Source organism: Marmota flaviventris, chromosome 8 (assembly GCF_047511675.1).
Source record: "Marmota flaviventris isolate mMarFla1 chromosome 8, mMarFla1.hap1, whole genome shotgun sequence".
In the NCBI taxonomy this organism is placed as follows: Eukaryota; Metazoa; Chordata; class Mammalia; order Rodentia; family Sciuridae; genus Marmota; species Marmota flaviventris.
The window spans coordinates 29,866,722-29,885,740 of NC_092505.1; the positions used below are offsets into that span (position 1 = coordinate 29,866,722).

Sequence of the window (19,019 nt, forward strand, 5' to 3'; positions counted from 1 at the left end):
AGAGAAATTTACCAAAAAATATTCTGATTTCATTTAAATTTTTCCCAATTTTAAACGTAAGATTTGTAAGCACTGCTTTAAAATAAATTTTAAACTATACGTTTAGGGAAGCAGCTCATCTGTGATTAATAGAACACTGAAAATAAACTAAACTGGTTAGGACACCATCCTTGAACCCACAAAAGAGTGTGCCTTTAATTTGGCAAACTACTAACCTATAATTAAACAAAGTGCTCCCAGGCAGTAGTAAAATTCCACTAGTCCTTGGCCATTTGGAGAAATGTAATGGCCTGATCAGATATATCAAAGTGCTTAGAAACTGAAGAAACTCAGCTGCTTGAGTAAGCATATATTGTAAGGAAAAAAATAAAAGAGGAAACTACATTTGCAAGTCTGCTGTCTCTGGTGGAATAGTAAACTAATCTCAAATTTCTGTTACAGGCATTGTCATTTGGCCATGTGTGTTGAGTCTGTAGAGTTATAATATTTCTGCTTAGTGTACTCTATTGATAATTACTTTGAATGATGAGCTCCAACTATTTTTTGGCTGATTACTCGAATTTCTGAGACATTTTTTTTTGCTTTCTAGAAGAGCTACTCTGATTGAAGAATCGTGGATGCTGACCAGCAGCACACTTCCACCCCAGGCTTTGGCCCAGTAATTTCAAAAGAGTTGGCAAGATTCCATATGGAAGGCAGTGTAGGCAGACCCGTCAGGCAGTCCTCTATGTTGCCTAATGGGACTCTGACTGAACACAACTTGGGTGGGACTAGGCTTTGGGAAAACATTCAAAACTGGTTTTGAGGATAACTATTTGCGAGAAAAAAAAATGAGGAGAATAATCTCAAGAGATTTATCAGAATACTGACAGCAGGCAACAATCAAAACAGCATAAAACACCAATATTGAACAATACCCAAACTGTTTGAGATTATTCAGATTTTTCACATATGTGAAGACATTTACTCAGATGGAAGTCCATTTCACTATTTAAAAGAAACTTAAAATATACATATCACTTCCCAAAGTGACCAAAACACACTATAAAACACGCTATCTGGCAATCTTTGGCTTGTACTACTTTTTGCATCTAAGCACTGAAAACCTTTCTATGGTCCTTGAATCAGTTTAATTGGACTTGTAAGGGCTTTGTAAGGAATTATAACTAGGTATCCTGAAGCACCTGGAGTGGGGTGGGGAAATGGCATGCAGACCCTAAACTGGACTCTACTAAAGGCATATGTCATACAAAGAAGACATAAAATTGATAGATACTTGTAAATTGGTTAAAACAGGATGTACCACAGGGTTACAGGTTTGGGGTAGTTTTTCCTACTATATATTCAATTTAAATTTTAATCACTGACATTAAATATTTTTGGTTTCTGGATTCTCTATATCATTAATATTGTACAGAGAGAACATTAGTTGAAGTTAAAGATAAGGAGTACTAAAAATAAGCTTACAATGAGGCTGTTATTCCTCAAAATACTTTCAACTACTATGACTTGATTCTCATAAGAATCCTGAAAATTATGCAGAGAAGATACTATAACCTTAATATTTTAACAAATTAAAGGATTTGATCAAGGTTTGATTATTAGTGGGGCTCAAAAAAACAACGTCAGACATAAGAGATTTTTTTTTTACCAACATGGCCATAAATTAAATTACTATGTAAATTGCTGTAATTTTGTCAATGAGATTGTGAGGTGAACTCAGACATTCAATTAAGATGAATTGGACCTTTTTCTAATAACAAACAGAATATACAGAATAATAATAAAAAAACCCCAAAGCCATTATTGATTGTAGCCAACCAATAAAGAAATAAATAATGTTGTTAAACCCTATGTATTTCATATATCATTTTAGTACCAGTGCCAAAATAGGAAATACTGAATTTAGGGTACAAAGCAAGTCAAGAAATTGTCTGAAATAAATCCAGTAAAGCACTGTATTTGTGGCTTTTTTGTTAATCTATATCATAATCAAAGTTAAGTCTTGTTTTAAATGGGTTGACCTAATTTGTCATGAGAAAGGTATAAACAGAAAGAAATCTATATGGAGAGGTTTGCCACTTATTCCAGATTTAAGACTAATCCATTATGTGACTCAGGATAAATCAACTTCCCTGGCTTCCCTTTCATTCCCCAAAAATGAACGAGATTGCCTATTCACAATCTCTCAAATCAGCACCATCTATAAGGTTCTGTGAATAGCCGTAAGCCACACTTAAGGTAACATATGTATTCAAATAATCTGTGTAATATTTCCTATTGTTAAACCAATGGAAACCAGTAACTGGGGCAAGGATATTCTTGTTCTATATTATGCGAATTGAGGAAAACAAATACATAATTGTGCATGATAATAAAATTAAGAAAATCAAATATGTTCAAATTAGCAACTTTTCAATGTAGGGTATTTTACAAGACATTATTTCTGATTAATATTTCATTCATTTAACAGTTTCTCAAGAAATTATATATATATTGAGCTCCTACCATAAGACACATACAAGGAATACAGCTTGCCCTGAAATGTGTCTTAGGCATGTTAGATAAGTAATATATACATCATGATTTGAACACATTAGAAGTAAAATACTTGGCAAAAAAAAAAGTAACTGTGGTAGGATTCAGTAGAACATTCTCCTGAAGACAATACCTTTAAGTTGGAACTTGAAAAATGAGTGAATTAGACAAAGGGGTGGAGGAGGCAGAATATTCTAGGCATATAGAATAGCATGTGCAAAAAAAAAGACTTTCATAAATCTGTGAAGCTCTGATATCCAAGTCTGTACATGAACATCTAGTAAATGAATACTGAAAAACTAGAGTAACCATCAAATGTTCATCAGAATTATATTAATAATTGTACTGTGATCTAAATTAACTTGTGTGCTACAACTGAGAATGCTTTAGTTCATTATCATCTTTTCAAAGAGTGCTTTGGCTTCTCAACTAAGTAAGGAACGCTTGCATTTATGTTTTTCTGGTTTTAGTGTCCAGACATGATAAGTGTATATGCAATTATTAAGTAGATTTATGAATTTGTGGTAAGGTTCAGGGTGTTCCTTGGGAAGATAAACCAGCCTTTCTCATCTGAATCACAGAATTTCTCAATTCTCTTAAGGATAGTTCATAACTAAAATGTTCTAGACCCATGGGAAAACAGTTGATTCATAACACCATGGATGCCTTAGAGCATTAGGGCTTAATTCCCTTGTGGAATCACCAGTTGACTACTTCATTGCACAACAAAGGTGAACATAGAACTTAAAAGTTTCTTCATTTTAATAGTAGTCTAAATTCTTTAATTACTCATAATATTCACCCATGGTGATTCTGTGAAAACTGAAAATACTCTTAAAGTTGTGGATCACATATAGATACAAACAAGGAGAGAGGAGATATAATGCTGGATTTCTTTTCATATACATTCAAATGATCTTGGTTATCTGGGACATTTTGAATTATTATGGTACAAATGTCCCTGATTTTCCTTCTCCATCAAGTTTTTGATAACTAAATACATAATGGAGCTCATACTGCTTTACTAACCCAGAGAACTCATTACTAATATGTAGAGTGTGTGTTACAATAGCATGTATTTTCTCATTGTATTCCTATGATAACTAGGTAAGCTAACATAGGTACTATTAGGCAATTTATTTGGCAGATGCAAACAATGAAATGCATGGAGTTCAAATGTCTTTCTTAAGATCATACATTTAACAGTAGTGAAAACCTTATAACGCAGTGTTATAATGTGCAAGCCTATGCTGTATTCTATTAATCCAGTGTTTTCAGTTATGAAATTTAAAAATTCAGGATAAGAAATGAATTCATTTTTTAACTCATTTCTTCCTGTTATTAGTGATATACAAGAATTATGTTAGTTTAACTTACACTTATATTTAAATACACTTAATTTAAAATTTAACTTTTTATAAGATATAAAATATATAATGTGCATTGACCTTTTTTTGGTAAGATACACAGGGGGAAAAAATCTACTTCTGGCTTATTGCCCCCCAGTTTCCTTTGACCTTCACACAACAGAACTACTTATTTATTTTGCAGGAAAGCAAATTTAACTTCTCAGGGAAGAGGAGCTCCATGACATCAGCTGCATTAAGTGTGTTCATTTCCTCTAGGGAAGAGGAGAAGGAAAGGAAGCTACAGACACTGAACAATGAAAGAAATTGGAAGACCAGATGAAAGCACTAATCGAAGGAAGGAAGGAGGAGCAGATGGTTTAGGAGGGAGACATGTGGGAATTGGGAGGAAAGGAAGCAATTGGCAAGGAGTGGGCTGAATGCCAAATTTGTGAAGGATCTGGAGGACACTGGGGATTTGGATGGGATATGAGTCAGCTGCTTTTTACCAAAATATCACACCAACAAGGGAAATCAAAGAAACTTGCAAAGATACACAGGATCCAGAAAGGACGGGAAAAAGTTACAAGTAGATAAAATTGCCCCCCAAAATGGTTTAAGACTGAACTATAGATTTGATGGAAATAAATAACTTATAAAAGATCATTTCCCTACCACCTAAATTATTTTTTTTAATCAAGTAAAACTCTTAAGACTGCTTTAAGGACAGGCAGGAAGAATAGTAAAAAAATCAAAGACAGCTTATCTCAAAAGAATAATACAAATTATTCAAAAATGTTTATGTCACAAAGGGTTATGCCTGCTAAGAATTTCAAACATGAAAAGACTAATGTCTTTCAAGCTGTCCTTTTTAATACTAAAATAAAATCATCAGAAAAAAAATGACAGAGTCATTATGAAGAAAATCATCCTAGAATTTCATAATTGAGTTCAGGCAAAATTTACCATGTACACTGTTTTGTATTTACTATGTTTTATTGCATCTACACAAAATTACCAAACCACTAAATCAATTAATTTTTTCTCTAAATTAACTTCCTATTTATTAGATAATTTCTCATAATTGCTTAATCCTTTCAGCAATAACTTTCAAAATGTATGCAACTGATGCTTTTAAAAGCTTGTTGCTCCACAGCTTGGACTGCTAACTAAAATGTAAATTCAGTTGAATCACTTATTGATTCACAATATCATTTGGGATATCAATTTTTCTTTCCCTAATTGCCAAATGAGAAACAAGTTAATTATTATCCTCTGTATATAATCTCTAATAATTTTTTAGGTAAAACTCCTAGTCTTTAGAATAAATAATTACAGTTTATCTGAGCTATAATCTTAGATTGAATTTGACGACTCCTGTGCCATCTTTTGAGAAATTACTAAACTTACCAAATTTTATAGATCTTTGTTAGGCTATAAGATTTCATTACTGGAGATAATATGAAATAATTATTGAAATTAACAAGCCCAATTTCAAGATTACCATAACATCTCCATACCCTTTCAAATAAAAGACAATATTTTATAGTGGAAGCTAAGAGACATAGTCATCCTGAGTTGAAATTTACATTGACTGCCTATCAAAATCATCATATATGTAGCAAAATCTATAGGACCCTGTAGAAAGTGTTATCAACAAACAAAACTAGTTCCCAAATTGTTGTCCCTCTCTCCTACAAACCAATTTGGAATCAGCTAATGCACTAGCAAACTTTCTCTGACAGTGGTGTCTTTAGGTTAAACATGTCAATATGTACACAGAATGATCAGAATGGGGCTTAGCACATAGGAAGTGGTACGTTAAGTTCCTACTACCACCAACATCTTACCACCAACATCTTGTTTTCCCAGGGAAACTGAATTGTGAGGTAACTGTGCACAACTGGAAATAAAATAGCTTATTCATTAAGTGATCAAGTAAATGAAATGAGATAATATAAAGCATTAAATATGCAGTAAATTCTCAATACTTAATAGCTAATACATTATCGATGTTCGTACAATAACTGTTTCTAAAGCTTTACATGTGTTTGGAAAATTTTAGGTTAAAAATGAAGTACTTTTCAAATTCATTTATGTGATATATTTAAATAGAAGTGTTGAATACAAGCTTTGAAATGTTAACTTGCAACATTCAATAAACATTTCATAGGTATTAAGTACCAAGTGTTGAGAATGTACTATTATTTCTATCAATATTCACTTAACTAATCTAAAAATGTTTAATTTCTATTCATCAATTATCAGATCTTACACATAAATACATACAACTATCATTTTGTTTTATTGATACAGTGGTATAAATTTGCTATCTCACATTTATTATATGTTAAGGCAAGTAACATATGTTTGTTCCACAGTGTCTGTGAGGGATTGGTCCCAAGACCCATTTCAGATACCAAAATCTGTGAAGGCTCAAATTGGTGGAGTACTGCATATATATTATGCATAACTTCCTCTATACTTTAAATCTTCTATTGTTTACAATGCTTAGTACATTATAAATGTCAGGTTCAACGTTAATATATTGTATTGTTTAGGAAATTATGATAAGAAAAAATCTGTATATGATCATTACAAATCCCCCCCCCCTTTTTTTTTTTGTTTCTGAATGTGTTCAACATGTGGATGGTTGAGTCTATGGATATAGAGACCACAGATATGGACAGATGACCACAATTGCTCTTGTTTCATTAATTGTCATGTGGATGCCATTGGGTACCTTAATATTTTAGTTTATAAATACATTTATTATGCATCTAAAAATCAAGGAAATAAATTTTTTATAAGCTATCCTCCATAACAAATTGACAATTTCCTTCCTTGTCTACGCCTGCAATTCCTGTAGCTACCACTAGAGCATTAGCTTTATAGAAGCTCAACAGACAGAATACCAAACTGATGTCTGGAGTCATTATGAAATTGTGTTGGAATCTCTCCAAAACTGCACTAATGTAAAACAAACTGACTTTTTCATTAACATAACCATACTAATAATCATGCAATCTAAGCCAACAATTGTAAAATAAGTTACAAATTTTAATAAACTTTATACCTCTTAACAATGTTTTTACCATGAGTATATTTTTCCTCTCTCTTCACTAATTCCAAAACTTTCAGTATTTATCTGACAATTTATCTCTCATTCTATTTAGAAATCCAAAATTATACTGAAGGTTTCCTTGGGCCTTTAATAATCTACATATCAACCTTTATTCTACCTAATCCTGTAAGTGACCATCATCATGAATATTTACGACCTTTTATAATCTAGGAAAATATTTGTCATGTCTACTTTATAGTAAATTTAACTTCTTACTTAATTCAAGAGTAATTTTCATTTTTTGATTGAGCAGGAAAATATTGTGCACTATTTTTTTAATATTATCATTCTCTTTTTTGCACTCCTACAAAATATCTTGAACTTAAATACAATATTTCCAAAATGTAGTTCAATAAAAGAAGCACATTCCTTCTTGTGCAATTCATAGGAATGCTTTTGTACATCAAAAAGGAAGACTTTATTCCCCTGATTCATCTTTATTGACGAAATATCATTTATTCTAAGTTGCAAACACATGAAGTAAGTCAATTGAAACTAGTCTCTAAGTTAAACTACTTCTGTTTCTAACTATAAATGTAAATATTCATGTCTAAGAAACAACTAGAGGCAAATATTATCTAAGACATCTTTTATTCTAAGAAAAGCATGCCAGAAGGGTTTTAAAAGATCCTCTTGTCATGTAGAGGAATAAGAAAAGGTGATTTATATATTCTTGGTTTATAATCATCATGGACCTAAGATTTGGCTCAGAATCCAAGCCAATGTAGAAAGAAATGACTTAAGAATATCAAAAATACAGGTGCAGCTACAATTCAATTACATATTTCCCCTTTTTGCAGGGTGTGTCTTTGTTCTCACAGCTGGAGATGTGTACTTCAAATTTTCAACAAAGAAAGTCACCACATTAAAGAACTCTAGAAATTCCTATAACAAAAACTGTAGCAATAACCATGCAATTTTCAATTGCCTTTCATAAAAATGCAATGTGCTTTAATCTTCTGTTCATTCGTACTCAACACATTTGGCAAAGTACACTAGTAACAGAAATGAAAACAATCATTTGAATACAAAGCTTAGGAAAAAAGACTCACATAAAGTATCTGTAACCAACATCTCCTAAGAATTTATTTTCAATTTTTTTAAAGAAGTATTAGAAAAAATTCAAGCATTCCATTTATGATCTAAGTTTGAAATACTCAATTTTAGTTTTGCCTAAAGGAGGAAAAGAAAACAAAAAAACAATTTTGATCTAAATAAAAACACTGGGTTTGAAACCAAACTGCCAGTTTTTAATCTATTCATTTCCCCAAATGTATAAATGTGCTTTCTACCTCTAGTGTTTTATCAGTTCAACAGTCATAATTTACACAAAACACACAGATGGTCACAGAAATAGTAAAAGTTTCAGATGTTACAACTTCCTGGCATATGGAACACTATAGTGGATCATCATTTTGGCAGCATTCAAATGATTTTAAAATTATTTATACATTCTCATCCTGCCATCGTTTCATAGTCATAGGTTATTACAACTCTAAATTGTTTGATTCCCGATTAGAAGTGATTCTTATATTGACTTCAAGCTACTCATGTGACTGGGGACTGATGCTTTTTAAATTAGAAGATAGCATCCTTCTAGACAGAAAAAGTAAATAAAGATATTATAATAAATTAAGCATTTTCACATAAACCATAAAATTTTGTCTCATTCAATATATGATACAGTAGGACATTCCAAGATTTTTTTTTTTAAATTCAGATTTACTACAGCAGTTTAAACTGTGAATGATACAAAAAAAAAACTAATACACACAGGTGCACACACAAAACATCCTTCAAAATTAACATGAACCTTTTTAACATATGAGATTACAATCACTTTTATTTTTATATAATTTATGAGATACAGCATAAGAAGGATCATCCATGATTGACCACCAAGTCAATAATTCCCATGGTTAATTACCAATCTTCATAGTATTTTATCTACCAGCTACAGTTGATTCAGTTACTGCTGACACCTCCTTAAAATGCAATATTGGTGGCTGCCCTCTGGTTTTCTTCCTTTCTCATTGACTAATCCTTCTCAGTTTCTGCTGCTCTTTCTGCCTCTTCTCCCTGAGAGCGTGGCCTTAGAACTCTTTCTTTCTATGCATAACCACTCCCTGGATAATGTCAGTCTCCAAATGATGTATACACACTGATGAGTTGCAAATTCATCAGGATTGGCTGCATTATACCATGGTAAGAAATTCTCAAATGATTTAATACAGCAACAATTTGTTGCTCATTCATTCCTCATGTTGATCACAGAAGATAGAGGTGGGGCAAAAGCTCTGTTGCACATAATTCAGGGGCTGAAGCTCTCAAAGTGTCCTCCATGTTGTAGCTGCTCCACCTAAAACATGTGGCTTCCCTGTTTGCAGAGCGGTGAAGAAGAGCATTCCTGGTTTCACTCAACTACTGATAATTTCTTTAATTCACTCAGAGCCCATAAATCTGAAACAGTCAATTAGGTCTGCTCAAGATCTCAGGAGACAGGGAGGATGACATAGGAATGAGTACTCACATATCTACCACAACTTAATTTTTTCTCCTGCCTCAACCTCAACTCTGAATTTCTGATTTACATATCCAACTGCTCATTTGACTTGGATATGTATAAGTATTTCAAAACTCTCTTGTCAAAAACAACCCCTGGTATGTCCTGCCCCAAATCTTCTTCTATAATCTGCATGACAGTTAATAACATCAAGGGAATGGGTTTATGGCTCAGCAGTAGAGCGCTCACTTCGCATTGCAAGGCCCTGGGTTTGATCCTCAGCACCACATAAAAATAAATAAATAAATAAAGTTATATTAAAAAAAAAGATGTCTGCACCTTTTCACTACCCAGACCAATCAATGAAGGAAATGCTTGACTTTTCTTTTTTTCCATAAGCCATATCTAATCCATTAGCAAATACTGTTGGCTGTTGCTTCTCAGTTTATGTTGACTCTAATCACTCCTCACAACCTCCATTCCTAGCATACCAGTTAAAACCATCATTTCCCTCTTGCCCTGATTAACAAAACTCCCACCTGGCTTTCCTGCCTCTGACATTGCCACCTTCTGTGTGTTCTGGAGACAGCAAAGGCTTTTTCTGAGAAACCTCTGATTCTTCCCATTTTACTTAGAAGAAAAGCTGAACTATTCACAATGACTATAAAGTCCTATGCAATCGCTACCTGTCCCCATATGGCATTATCTTCTACAAATCTCTCTGTTGTTCCCTCCATTCAACCCACACTAACTTAGCACTTTAGTGACAGTGTTAGTTGCACCTCACCTTAGGGTCTTTGAATGTTCTGCTTTGTCTGCCTAGAACACCTTTTTTTCCTGAAACTTGTAGAGTTTCCTTCCTCATTTTTTTCCCATTTTTTTTTTATATGAGACATTCTCTGATCAGGCTATTGAAAATTTCAATCCTACTGGACCTCTAATGAATCCTTCTATATATTGACTCCTTTATTTTTCCAAGACACATTATACTGTATCATACCATATATAACATTTAATTAGTATTGTCTGTATATACACTTTTAGAATGTAAACTCCACAAGGGCACTCACCAATTTTGGTCTAATGATACATCTGGGGCATTGAGAATTTTGTCATTAATTTATATTGAAAACAAATAGGTAATCAGGAAAGACATAAGGGAAATCAGGGATAATAATGGTTTCAATGTGTTTGAATTATTAAGGCAGAGAAATGGGAATTACAGATGATGATCATTAAATGATCTAGAATACATGTTTAAGGATAGAATATTCTTATCTTAATTGTGCATAAACCCAAAAGGAATTTGTTATCACTAACAAGAGAAGCATTTGTTCCTACACCCTCTATTCCCCTGTGCTATGGGCTTCATTTCCCATAACCAACTTTTCCACATGTAGTTTTCACTTTGACATGTGACTTTTCAACACCTCTTAAATACAGAGCTGAGTCATCCTCACCCTAGTCCCTAGAATTTCAAAAATCCCCTGAGGCTCATTCTAATTCAAATCAGTGCAGAAAAAAAATGCTTGGTTGTCTTTTAAGGTCCCTAGAACTTTGCCACAACCTTCTCTTCTTTCCTCCTATTTAATTAGCACACTCATCAGTTAGCTGGTTGCTTAGAAATAGTGCAGGCATTTAAAAGATTTATGTTATAACTGTGTTCTTCAACAACTTTAGCAGTGACCTTTACTCACACACATATTCTCCTAGGGAACTTTGATTCTTGGTAAATGAATTCACAAAGGACAGATATCAGCGCATGCAGAAAAAAGGAAAGTGTAAAGGGAGATATTTTACAATCATAGAATCAATGAAAACTTGGTTGATGGAGGTGTGTTAGTGAACACCTACCACTACAGAACAAGCAATGAAGTCACACAGAAGCACTGCTATCAAGAAGAAAACACACAACCTACTACATATCATGTAATTCTCTACTTAGATCAGAGCAGGAACTCAAAATTCAATCACCTACTCTCACAGTTTTCTTTTATGAGATAAATTCATCATTAACACTCATGACGAATGAGATTTTATTTCTCAGAAACAATATCAAACTCTATGGAACAGAAAAGCAATTTTAAAAAGAGACAGAGATATAAAAAATCCTAAAGTGACTTAGGAGACCTCCTGGAAACATACTACATAACTAAAAATTTTATGAGAAACACTTTTAATGGTAATACGTGGAAATGTTATAAGCCCTGAGTTACAATAATAATTAAATTCACATAAAAGTGTTAACTCCAAGACATTAAAATTGAAATTATAGTTTCACTTTTACTGATCTTTAAACTAAACACCGTGCGTTTTCTTCACTTATTTTCATGTCTATAGAGAGAGAATTGACATATATTTATTTTAAGGAAGAATTGAAAAATGAGAGCTAATGCTAGTCTTCATCTAAGAACAGGAGCAGGGTGAAGATGTGTACAGTCAAACCTGAAGATGTTCCTGCTATTGGTTAAGTACTTACAGTTATTCTTTCATCTTTGTCATCCAGTGGAGAGCCATCCTTCTTCCAGGAGATGGTGGGCTCCGGATGGCCTCGTGGAGGCTGGCATTCCATGACAGCAGGCTCCCCTACTGCCACCATAACATCGGAGGGGTTTTGTCTGAAGTCATCCCGTAGTACTGTAGGAACAAAAATAAATCATTGTACTCAATAGTGACACATGCAATCCTTATCTCTGCACTTCAGCAAAAGAGACATTTACTATAATAAATTACTACTATTAGCGATCACAATGCAGCTTGAAGAATATCTACTTACAGACAACTTCAATGTAATAAAGATATTTGGCCTTAGCATGCACAGGAGGGGTAATTTGACATTCTTCAAAGGCCAGTGGGTGAATGTAGTCTGGGGCCTAGTGCCTTCACAGTTAGCATTTGAGTTCATTTTAACTTGCATTTCTTTGCTGCCTACCGCCTGTATTTTTTCTTTCCAGATGCTAATGATTATAGTTCCTTTTACTTATCAAGATGATGCTCTCTACAGTTAAATAAATTATGTATACATACACACAAAATATTAAAAGGAAAATAAAGATAATTCTAAACATTATTAATTGAAAGATGTTACAGATACCTCAAATTAATGTTCAAGATTATATTATTATTATAACTTAAATGTACACATTAATAAAAAATGAAAGATTATTAACTTATATAGTATCAACCCTATAGTTTAGAGGCGTGAACAATTCATTACTGTAATCTCAACTGGATACTAATACAGTATTAAGCTGCTATAAGATAAGCAGTGTTATTCACTTTGTGACTGTAGGAATAAAATGTGAAAAATTAAAACAATATGTATTCATGAATACTTCATATGGTAAAGTTGTCCTCAGTATCTTGATAACATCGAACCATCTCAAATAGGTTGGCATCAGTAAGTCCTAAATCACAACTCTGTTGTTTCCTAAATATGTATTTCTTGAACACATTCTTTATGATCTCTGTTTCCCGATTTACAAAAGTGATATGGAATATATACTTCATTGAGGTCTAATGAATAGTTAACTTCCCCATCTTCAAATCCTTGATCCTGGGTGTAACAGAATGTGACCCATTGTAGAAGCCCAATTTAAGACAGTGCTTAAAATGTTTATAGGTATATTAAGATATACATTATGATAAAGATTATTTATCTTTTAAAATAAATTGCTTTGCAGATTTGATACTACAATTGTACATTGGAATGGATGTCTTTCCATCCTAATGGCATTTAAAAATGTTTTCACAGATGAAGCACTACAATGTGAAAAACTTATACTCAAACCAGTATTTCAAACATTACTCTTAAATTTTAGTTTCAAAGCCTCAAATTAATAGGTTTTCCAAAGGCTCTATTTTCCTATTTCATTTCTTGAATTTTGTTCCTCTATACCAACTGAACACATGCATATATCTTAGTAAACCATAGCACATACTCAAAGCAGTTCTTTAATTAAAATATTGAGACAATTTGGGCAGACTATGACTATGCTAATGCCTGGAAAATACTTGCTTCACTATCTTTGGAAAAATAGTAAAAGAAAAAAAGACAAGGAAATATTACTGTACCAAGCTGTTGTGATTCTAACATCATACACTATTAATAAATTATACACTATCAATAAAACATAGACAAAAAAGTAAGATTTGTTGAAATAAAAACTCTACCTACCTTTACCACATAATAAAAAAAACAGACTATTAAGAATTTCACTATTTATAAGCTTAGATTATTATTACATGTTAAGAATGTACTACAAAAAAATGTAAGTTTTATTAAAAAAAAGCAAACGAATTAACCTTAACAAGCAACATGTATGTTTTGCTGGATAAAATTATTAATCTATGATAACACATCTGAAAAGCTTTAACACCCCAGAAATACCCAAACTAAAATATTTTTCAAGTAAAAGTAAATAATTTGCACAATTTTTCAATTTGTTAGGCTTTAATCCAACTTGGTAATACTATATCTTATTTACAAATTGAGATCACATCTCAAATAAACCAATGAATAATAAAATGTCTTGCAAAATATCAAAGGGCTATGTCAGATAAATCAAGCTATTTTTTTTCATTTATTATGTTATTGGGACTTTTACAGTATATAATGAAAAGCTAACAAAATGTAATCCATTAAAGATTGTTGCTTAGATAATGCTCATGTAATTATTTTTGCAGCTGTAAAGCATAAAACTCTAGCACTGCCTATGGCTACAGGCAATCCTGCATAAAACTATGAATTTAAGATTTTTCTCCTCTCTTTCATAAAAGCAATATTTCTTTCTTATTATACTTGCCCTGAACATTTTCTTTTGAGAAAAAATGGTATGTGTCACATTATAAAATGATATGAAGCCTTAGTTAAATTGTTGAATTTTCTTAACACATGTGTATATTTAATTCATTAAAATAAAAATAAAATCTAAGCAATTGGCAGCAATATGGAAGAAAAATTTTCAACATCCATATGTAGACCCAAATCCAGATCTTTTTAAACATCTCTCATTTTCTCCTCTAACATTTCTCATAATCAGTCTATATTTTGTAATGTTTCTCAATTTTATTTTATTTATTTATTTTTATTATTGGTTGTTCAAAACATTACAAAGCTCTCGACATATCATATTTCATACATTTGATTCAAGTGGGTTATGAACTCCCATTTTTACCCCGTATACAGATTGCAGAATCACATCGGTTACACATCCACGTTTTTACATATTGCCATACTAGTGACTGTTGTATTCTGTTGCCTTTCCTATCCTCTACTATCCCCCCTCCCGTCCCCTCCCCTCTTCTCTCTCTACCCCATCTCTTGTAATTCATTTTTCCCCCTTGTTTTTTTTTCCCCTGTCCCCTCACATCCTCTAATATGTAATTTTGTATAACAATGAGGGTCTCCTTCCATTTCCATGCAATTTCCCTTCTCTCTCCCTTTCCCTCCCACCTCTTGTCCCTGTTTAATGTTAATCTTTTTCTCATGCTCTTCCTCCCTGCTCTGTTCTTAGTTGCTCTCCTTATATCAAAGAAGACATTTGGCATTTGTTTTTTACAGATTGGCTAACTTCACTTAGCATAATCTGCTCTAATGCCATCCATTTCCCTGCAAATGCCATGATTTTGTCATTTTTTAGTGCTGAGTAATACTCCATTGTGTATAAATGCCACATTTTTTAATCCATTCATCTATTGAAGGGCATCTAGGTTATTTCCACAGTCTAGCTATTGTAAATAGCTATGAATATGGATGTAGCAGTATCCCTGTAGTACGCTCTTTTAAGGTCTACAGGGAATAGTCCGAGAAGGGCAATAGCTGGGTCAAATGGTGGTTCCATTCCCAGCTTTCCCAGGAATCTCCATACTGCTTTCCAAATTGGCCGCACCAATTTGCAGTCCCACCAGCAATGTACAAGTGTACCCTTTTCCCCACATCCTTGCCAGCACTTGTTGTTGTTTGACTTCATAATGGCTGCCAATCTTACTGGAGTGAGATAGTATCTTAGGGTGGTTTTGATTTGCAGTTCTCTGACTGCTAGAGATGGTGAGCATTTTTTCATGTACTTGTTGATTGATTGTATGTCCTCCTCTGAGAAGTGTCTGTTCAGGTCCTTCGCTCATTTGTTGATTGGGTTATTTGTTTTCTTATTGTTTAATTTTTTGAGTTCTTTGTATACTCTGGATATTAGGGCTTTATCTGAAGTGTGAGGAGTAAAGATTTGTTCCTAGGATGTAGGCTCCCTATTTACCTCTCTTATTGTTAAATAGTATAAAAAAATTAAATTTTAATTTTTAATTTGGGACTATATTTTTTTTAAAAAGGTCTCACTATTAATTTGAAAAAGAGTAAATAACATACATAGTATATTCAAGTACATGTCACCTAAGAAGGTGTTAAGACATAGTCATTCTAATATTATAACCAGATTATATTTCTTCCATATTTATGAAGTTTTATGGGTACAAGCTGGTGCATATAACACAGCTCAAATGATTTCCACTTTTTCCTTTGTTAAACAGAAAAAAACAAAATCTAATCATTTATCTTTCTGAGAAGATTTATACCGATTTTAATACAATTTGAAAATAGCAAAAGCTTTTTATCAGAAAAGAAAAATATCAGTGGTGTGCTAGAAACCTATCTGTGTAATGCTGAGAAGATAAGAGGAAAAGTAGAAAATAATATGTAAACGTAAACTGTTCCAAAAACAATGGAGGCATTAATTCATTAAAACATTCTGTAGGAACATTATAAAAAGTTAGAACTGAAAGAAATGAAACATTATAGAACAATATAGTAGCTGACAATATCAAATTCATCCCCAAACTAGATACAATGGAGTGTCAGGAAATTGCCACTTGCTAGCCTATGTGATTTGTCTGAAAAAAGACAAGAGGAAAACACAGGTATCCTTATTTCCTGTGCAGTACCCTTGGCTTTCTAACCATGTCCTCATTGTCCTGTACAAAACATTTCTCTGATCAAATACATTGTGTTTCTAATGGATTTGATCCAATGTGGTTCTCAGCACCACCACAGAAGGCTTGTCCTATGATGTCTGTACATTGCTGCACCAGGGTCTCATAACTCTATCCAGTCTTGATGGGCTCAAGTGCTCCTCAAGTTAATCTTGTCCCCTAATCATGTGTTCAACATCTGCAAACTATAATGCATCCAACTTCATGAAACATAGAATCTAATTGCACTTAGGGGCCTCAGGAGTATGTGGTACAAATTTTCTGTTTTAGAAATTAATAAACTAAGACTTTCATGGGTAGAGGACCATGTCACAAAGGTAATAAAAATGATGAAGATGATTTAGCAAAATGATAATATTAATGATGGTGGATGCTTAATGAATGTTTACTGTATAAGAAACCATACTAAGTATCAACTTACTTAATCCCCAGAACAAGCTTATGATAAAATGAGTGTATTAGTTTCATTACACAATGAGGAATATTTAAAAACTTAGTGGCCAAGTTAGAATTCAGTCTCTAGTATGATGAGATCTCTAGTTAGAATTCAGATCTCTAGTTGTCCACCTATCTGGTCTTAACACAGAGTTCACAATTCTAAGTACACAAGTATATGATATAATTAGTATTTCAATCTCTTTCCAATGGAACAGAAATTAAGTGAGAAATTTCCCTCTTGATAGTCATATGTTTATCTTATTCTGCATTCTTGAATTTTCTCAGATTTTCCATGTTTGGAAGAAGATACTTGACATTCACAGCATATTGGGAATCAGAATTCATTATTCAGAATATACATGATGTATTACTTATTATCAATGACTCATATTTTACCACAAAATGAACAGACTGTACAATAATAATCATTTTAATTAAATATGGGCATTTAATTATCAGTAGGTATCTTGGGGAAAACAAAGGGAGATAATAACACAGTCTTGGATTTTTTTTTTTTTTCTGCTTTACAAACTACCTCATGAATGCAACCCTGCAGCAAATAGTAAACTTGTTGACTAGGAAGAGAAAAAAAATCAATGAAACCCTTAAAAAGCACAGAGTTTACTGGAAAAGAAAATAAATGAAGCATATTCCTAAAGATAACTCTATAGATATTTAGCATGCCTCTACTACAATGTGTCATATAATTATTTTCAAAATTATTAAGCATTTACCTAGTCCTTAATTTTAGTAGAGAATATGTTAGTCATTTTTATAATCCTTTTAGTTCTCTGTCTGAATTCCAATTTACATGTTGATGAGAAGAAATGCCAATTAATTTCAAAATAACTATAATTCTCTCTCATTTAACATATACATTGGGCACATATTTTGTGCCTGACAGTTATGCTACAATTCTTGCATTTCCCTTGCAGTGAAATACATGTTAAATGCTGATATTTGTAAAAAAAAAAAAAAAAAACAAAAAACAAAAAACAAAAAACAAAACAATCTTAACATCCACCTTTTAGGGAAAGGCAATGCAACAGGATTTTGTTGCAGATTATTCTGAATTCACATATATGTTTGGGAGTTGGATAAGAAAGTACAAGCATATCTAAACTATTTGCATTCTTACATTGAAGTTGTTGCCATTTATGCTAATATTCCTTTGTACATATATGAATCGTGCTTAAAACTTCTTCAAATTTCTTGAATAATTCCAATCTTTTAAAAATATTTCAACAAGAATAAAAATGTACAGAACGAGAACCCATTAGAAATGAAAACTAAATAATCACATATAAAATAATATTCTGAGAAGTGTTATTCATTTACTTTATACCATCATCTTCTAAGGCTAAGAAATTTGTTTTTTAAAATAATGATGCATCTACTGAAGGGCACCTAGGTTGGCTCCATAGCTCAGCTATTATGAATTGTGCTGCTGTAAACATTAATGTGGCTGCAGGATAGTAGTAGCCTGATTTTAAATCCTTTGGATATATACCACGGAGTAGGATAACTAGGTCAAATGGTGTTTCCATTCCTAGTTTTTCAGGAACTTACCTACTGTTTTCCAGAATGATTGAACCAATTTGCAGACCCACCAACAATGTATGAATATGCCCTAGGTGCCTTTCAACAGATGAATGGATAAAGAAAATGTGGTGTATATATACACAACGGAATCTTACTTAGCCATAAAGAAGAATGACTTTATGAAATTTGTTGGTAAATGGATGGAACTGGAGAATATCATTCTAAGTAAAATAAGTGAGTCCCAAAAAGTCAGAGGTTTTCATGTTTTCTCTGATATGTGGAAACTCATGAGGTTTTGTGGGTGGGGCGGTAAAAAAAGAAAACATAGAAGAAAGATCAGTGGATCACTCCATTGTCTACCAATGAGGAATGAAGAGAAGGGAAAAGGAATGAGATAGGGAAAGACAGTAGTGTGAATCTGACCTAACATTCCTATGTACATGTATAAATATACCACAGTGACTCTCATGATCATGCATATCCACAAGACAATAGTTTAAAAAAAAAAACTATAAGAGCAGAAAGATCAGTAGAGTAGGAGGGC

At 32.7% G+C, this 19,019-nt stretch overlaps 1 protein-coding gene across 4 annotated transcripts in view; it reads right to left on the reverse strand.

Moving 5' to 3' along the window:
• Nucleotides 1-19,019, reverse strand: part of Robo1 (roundabout guidance receptor 1) — a 408,161-nt gene that overhangs the window by 125,680 nt on the left and 263,462 nt on the right. For all 4 annotated transcript variants that reach the window (XM_071615134.1, XM_071615132.1, XM_071615133.1 and 1 more), the window contains exon 3: nucleotides 11,991-12,148. In XM_071615134.1, coding sequence (XP_071471235.1) covers nucleotides 11,991-12,148 — 158 coding nt within the window. The remainder of the gene's footprint in view (nucleotides 1-11,990; nucleotides 12,149-19,019) is intronic.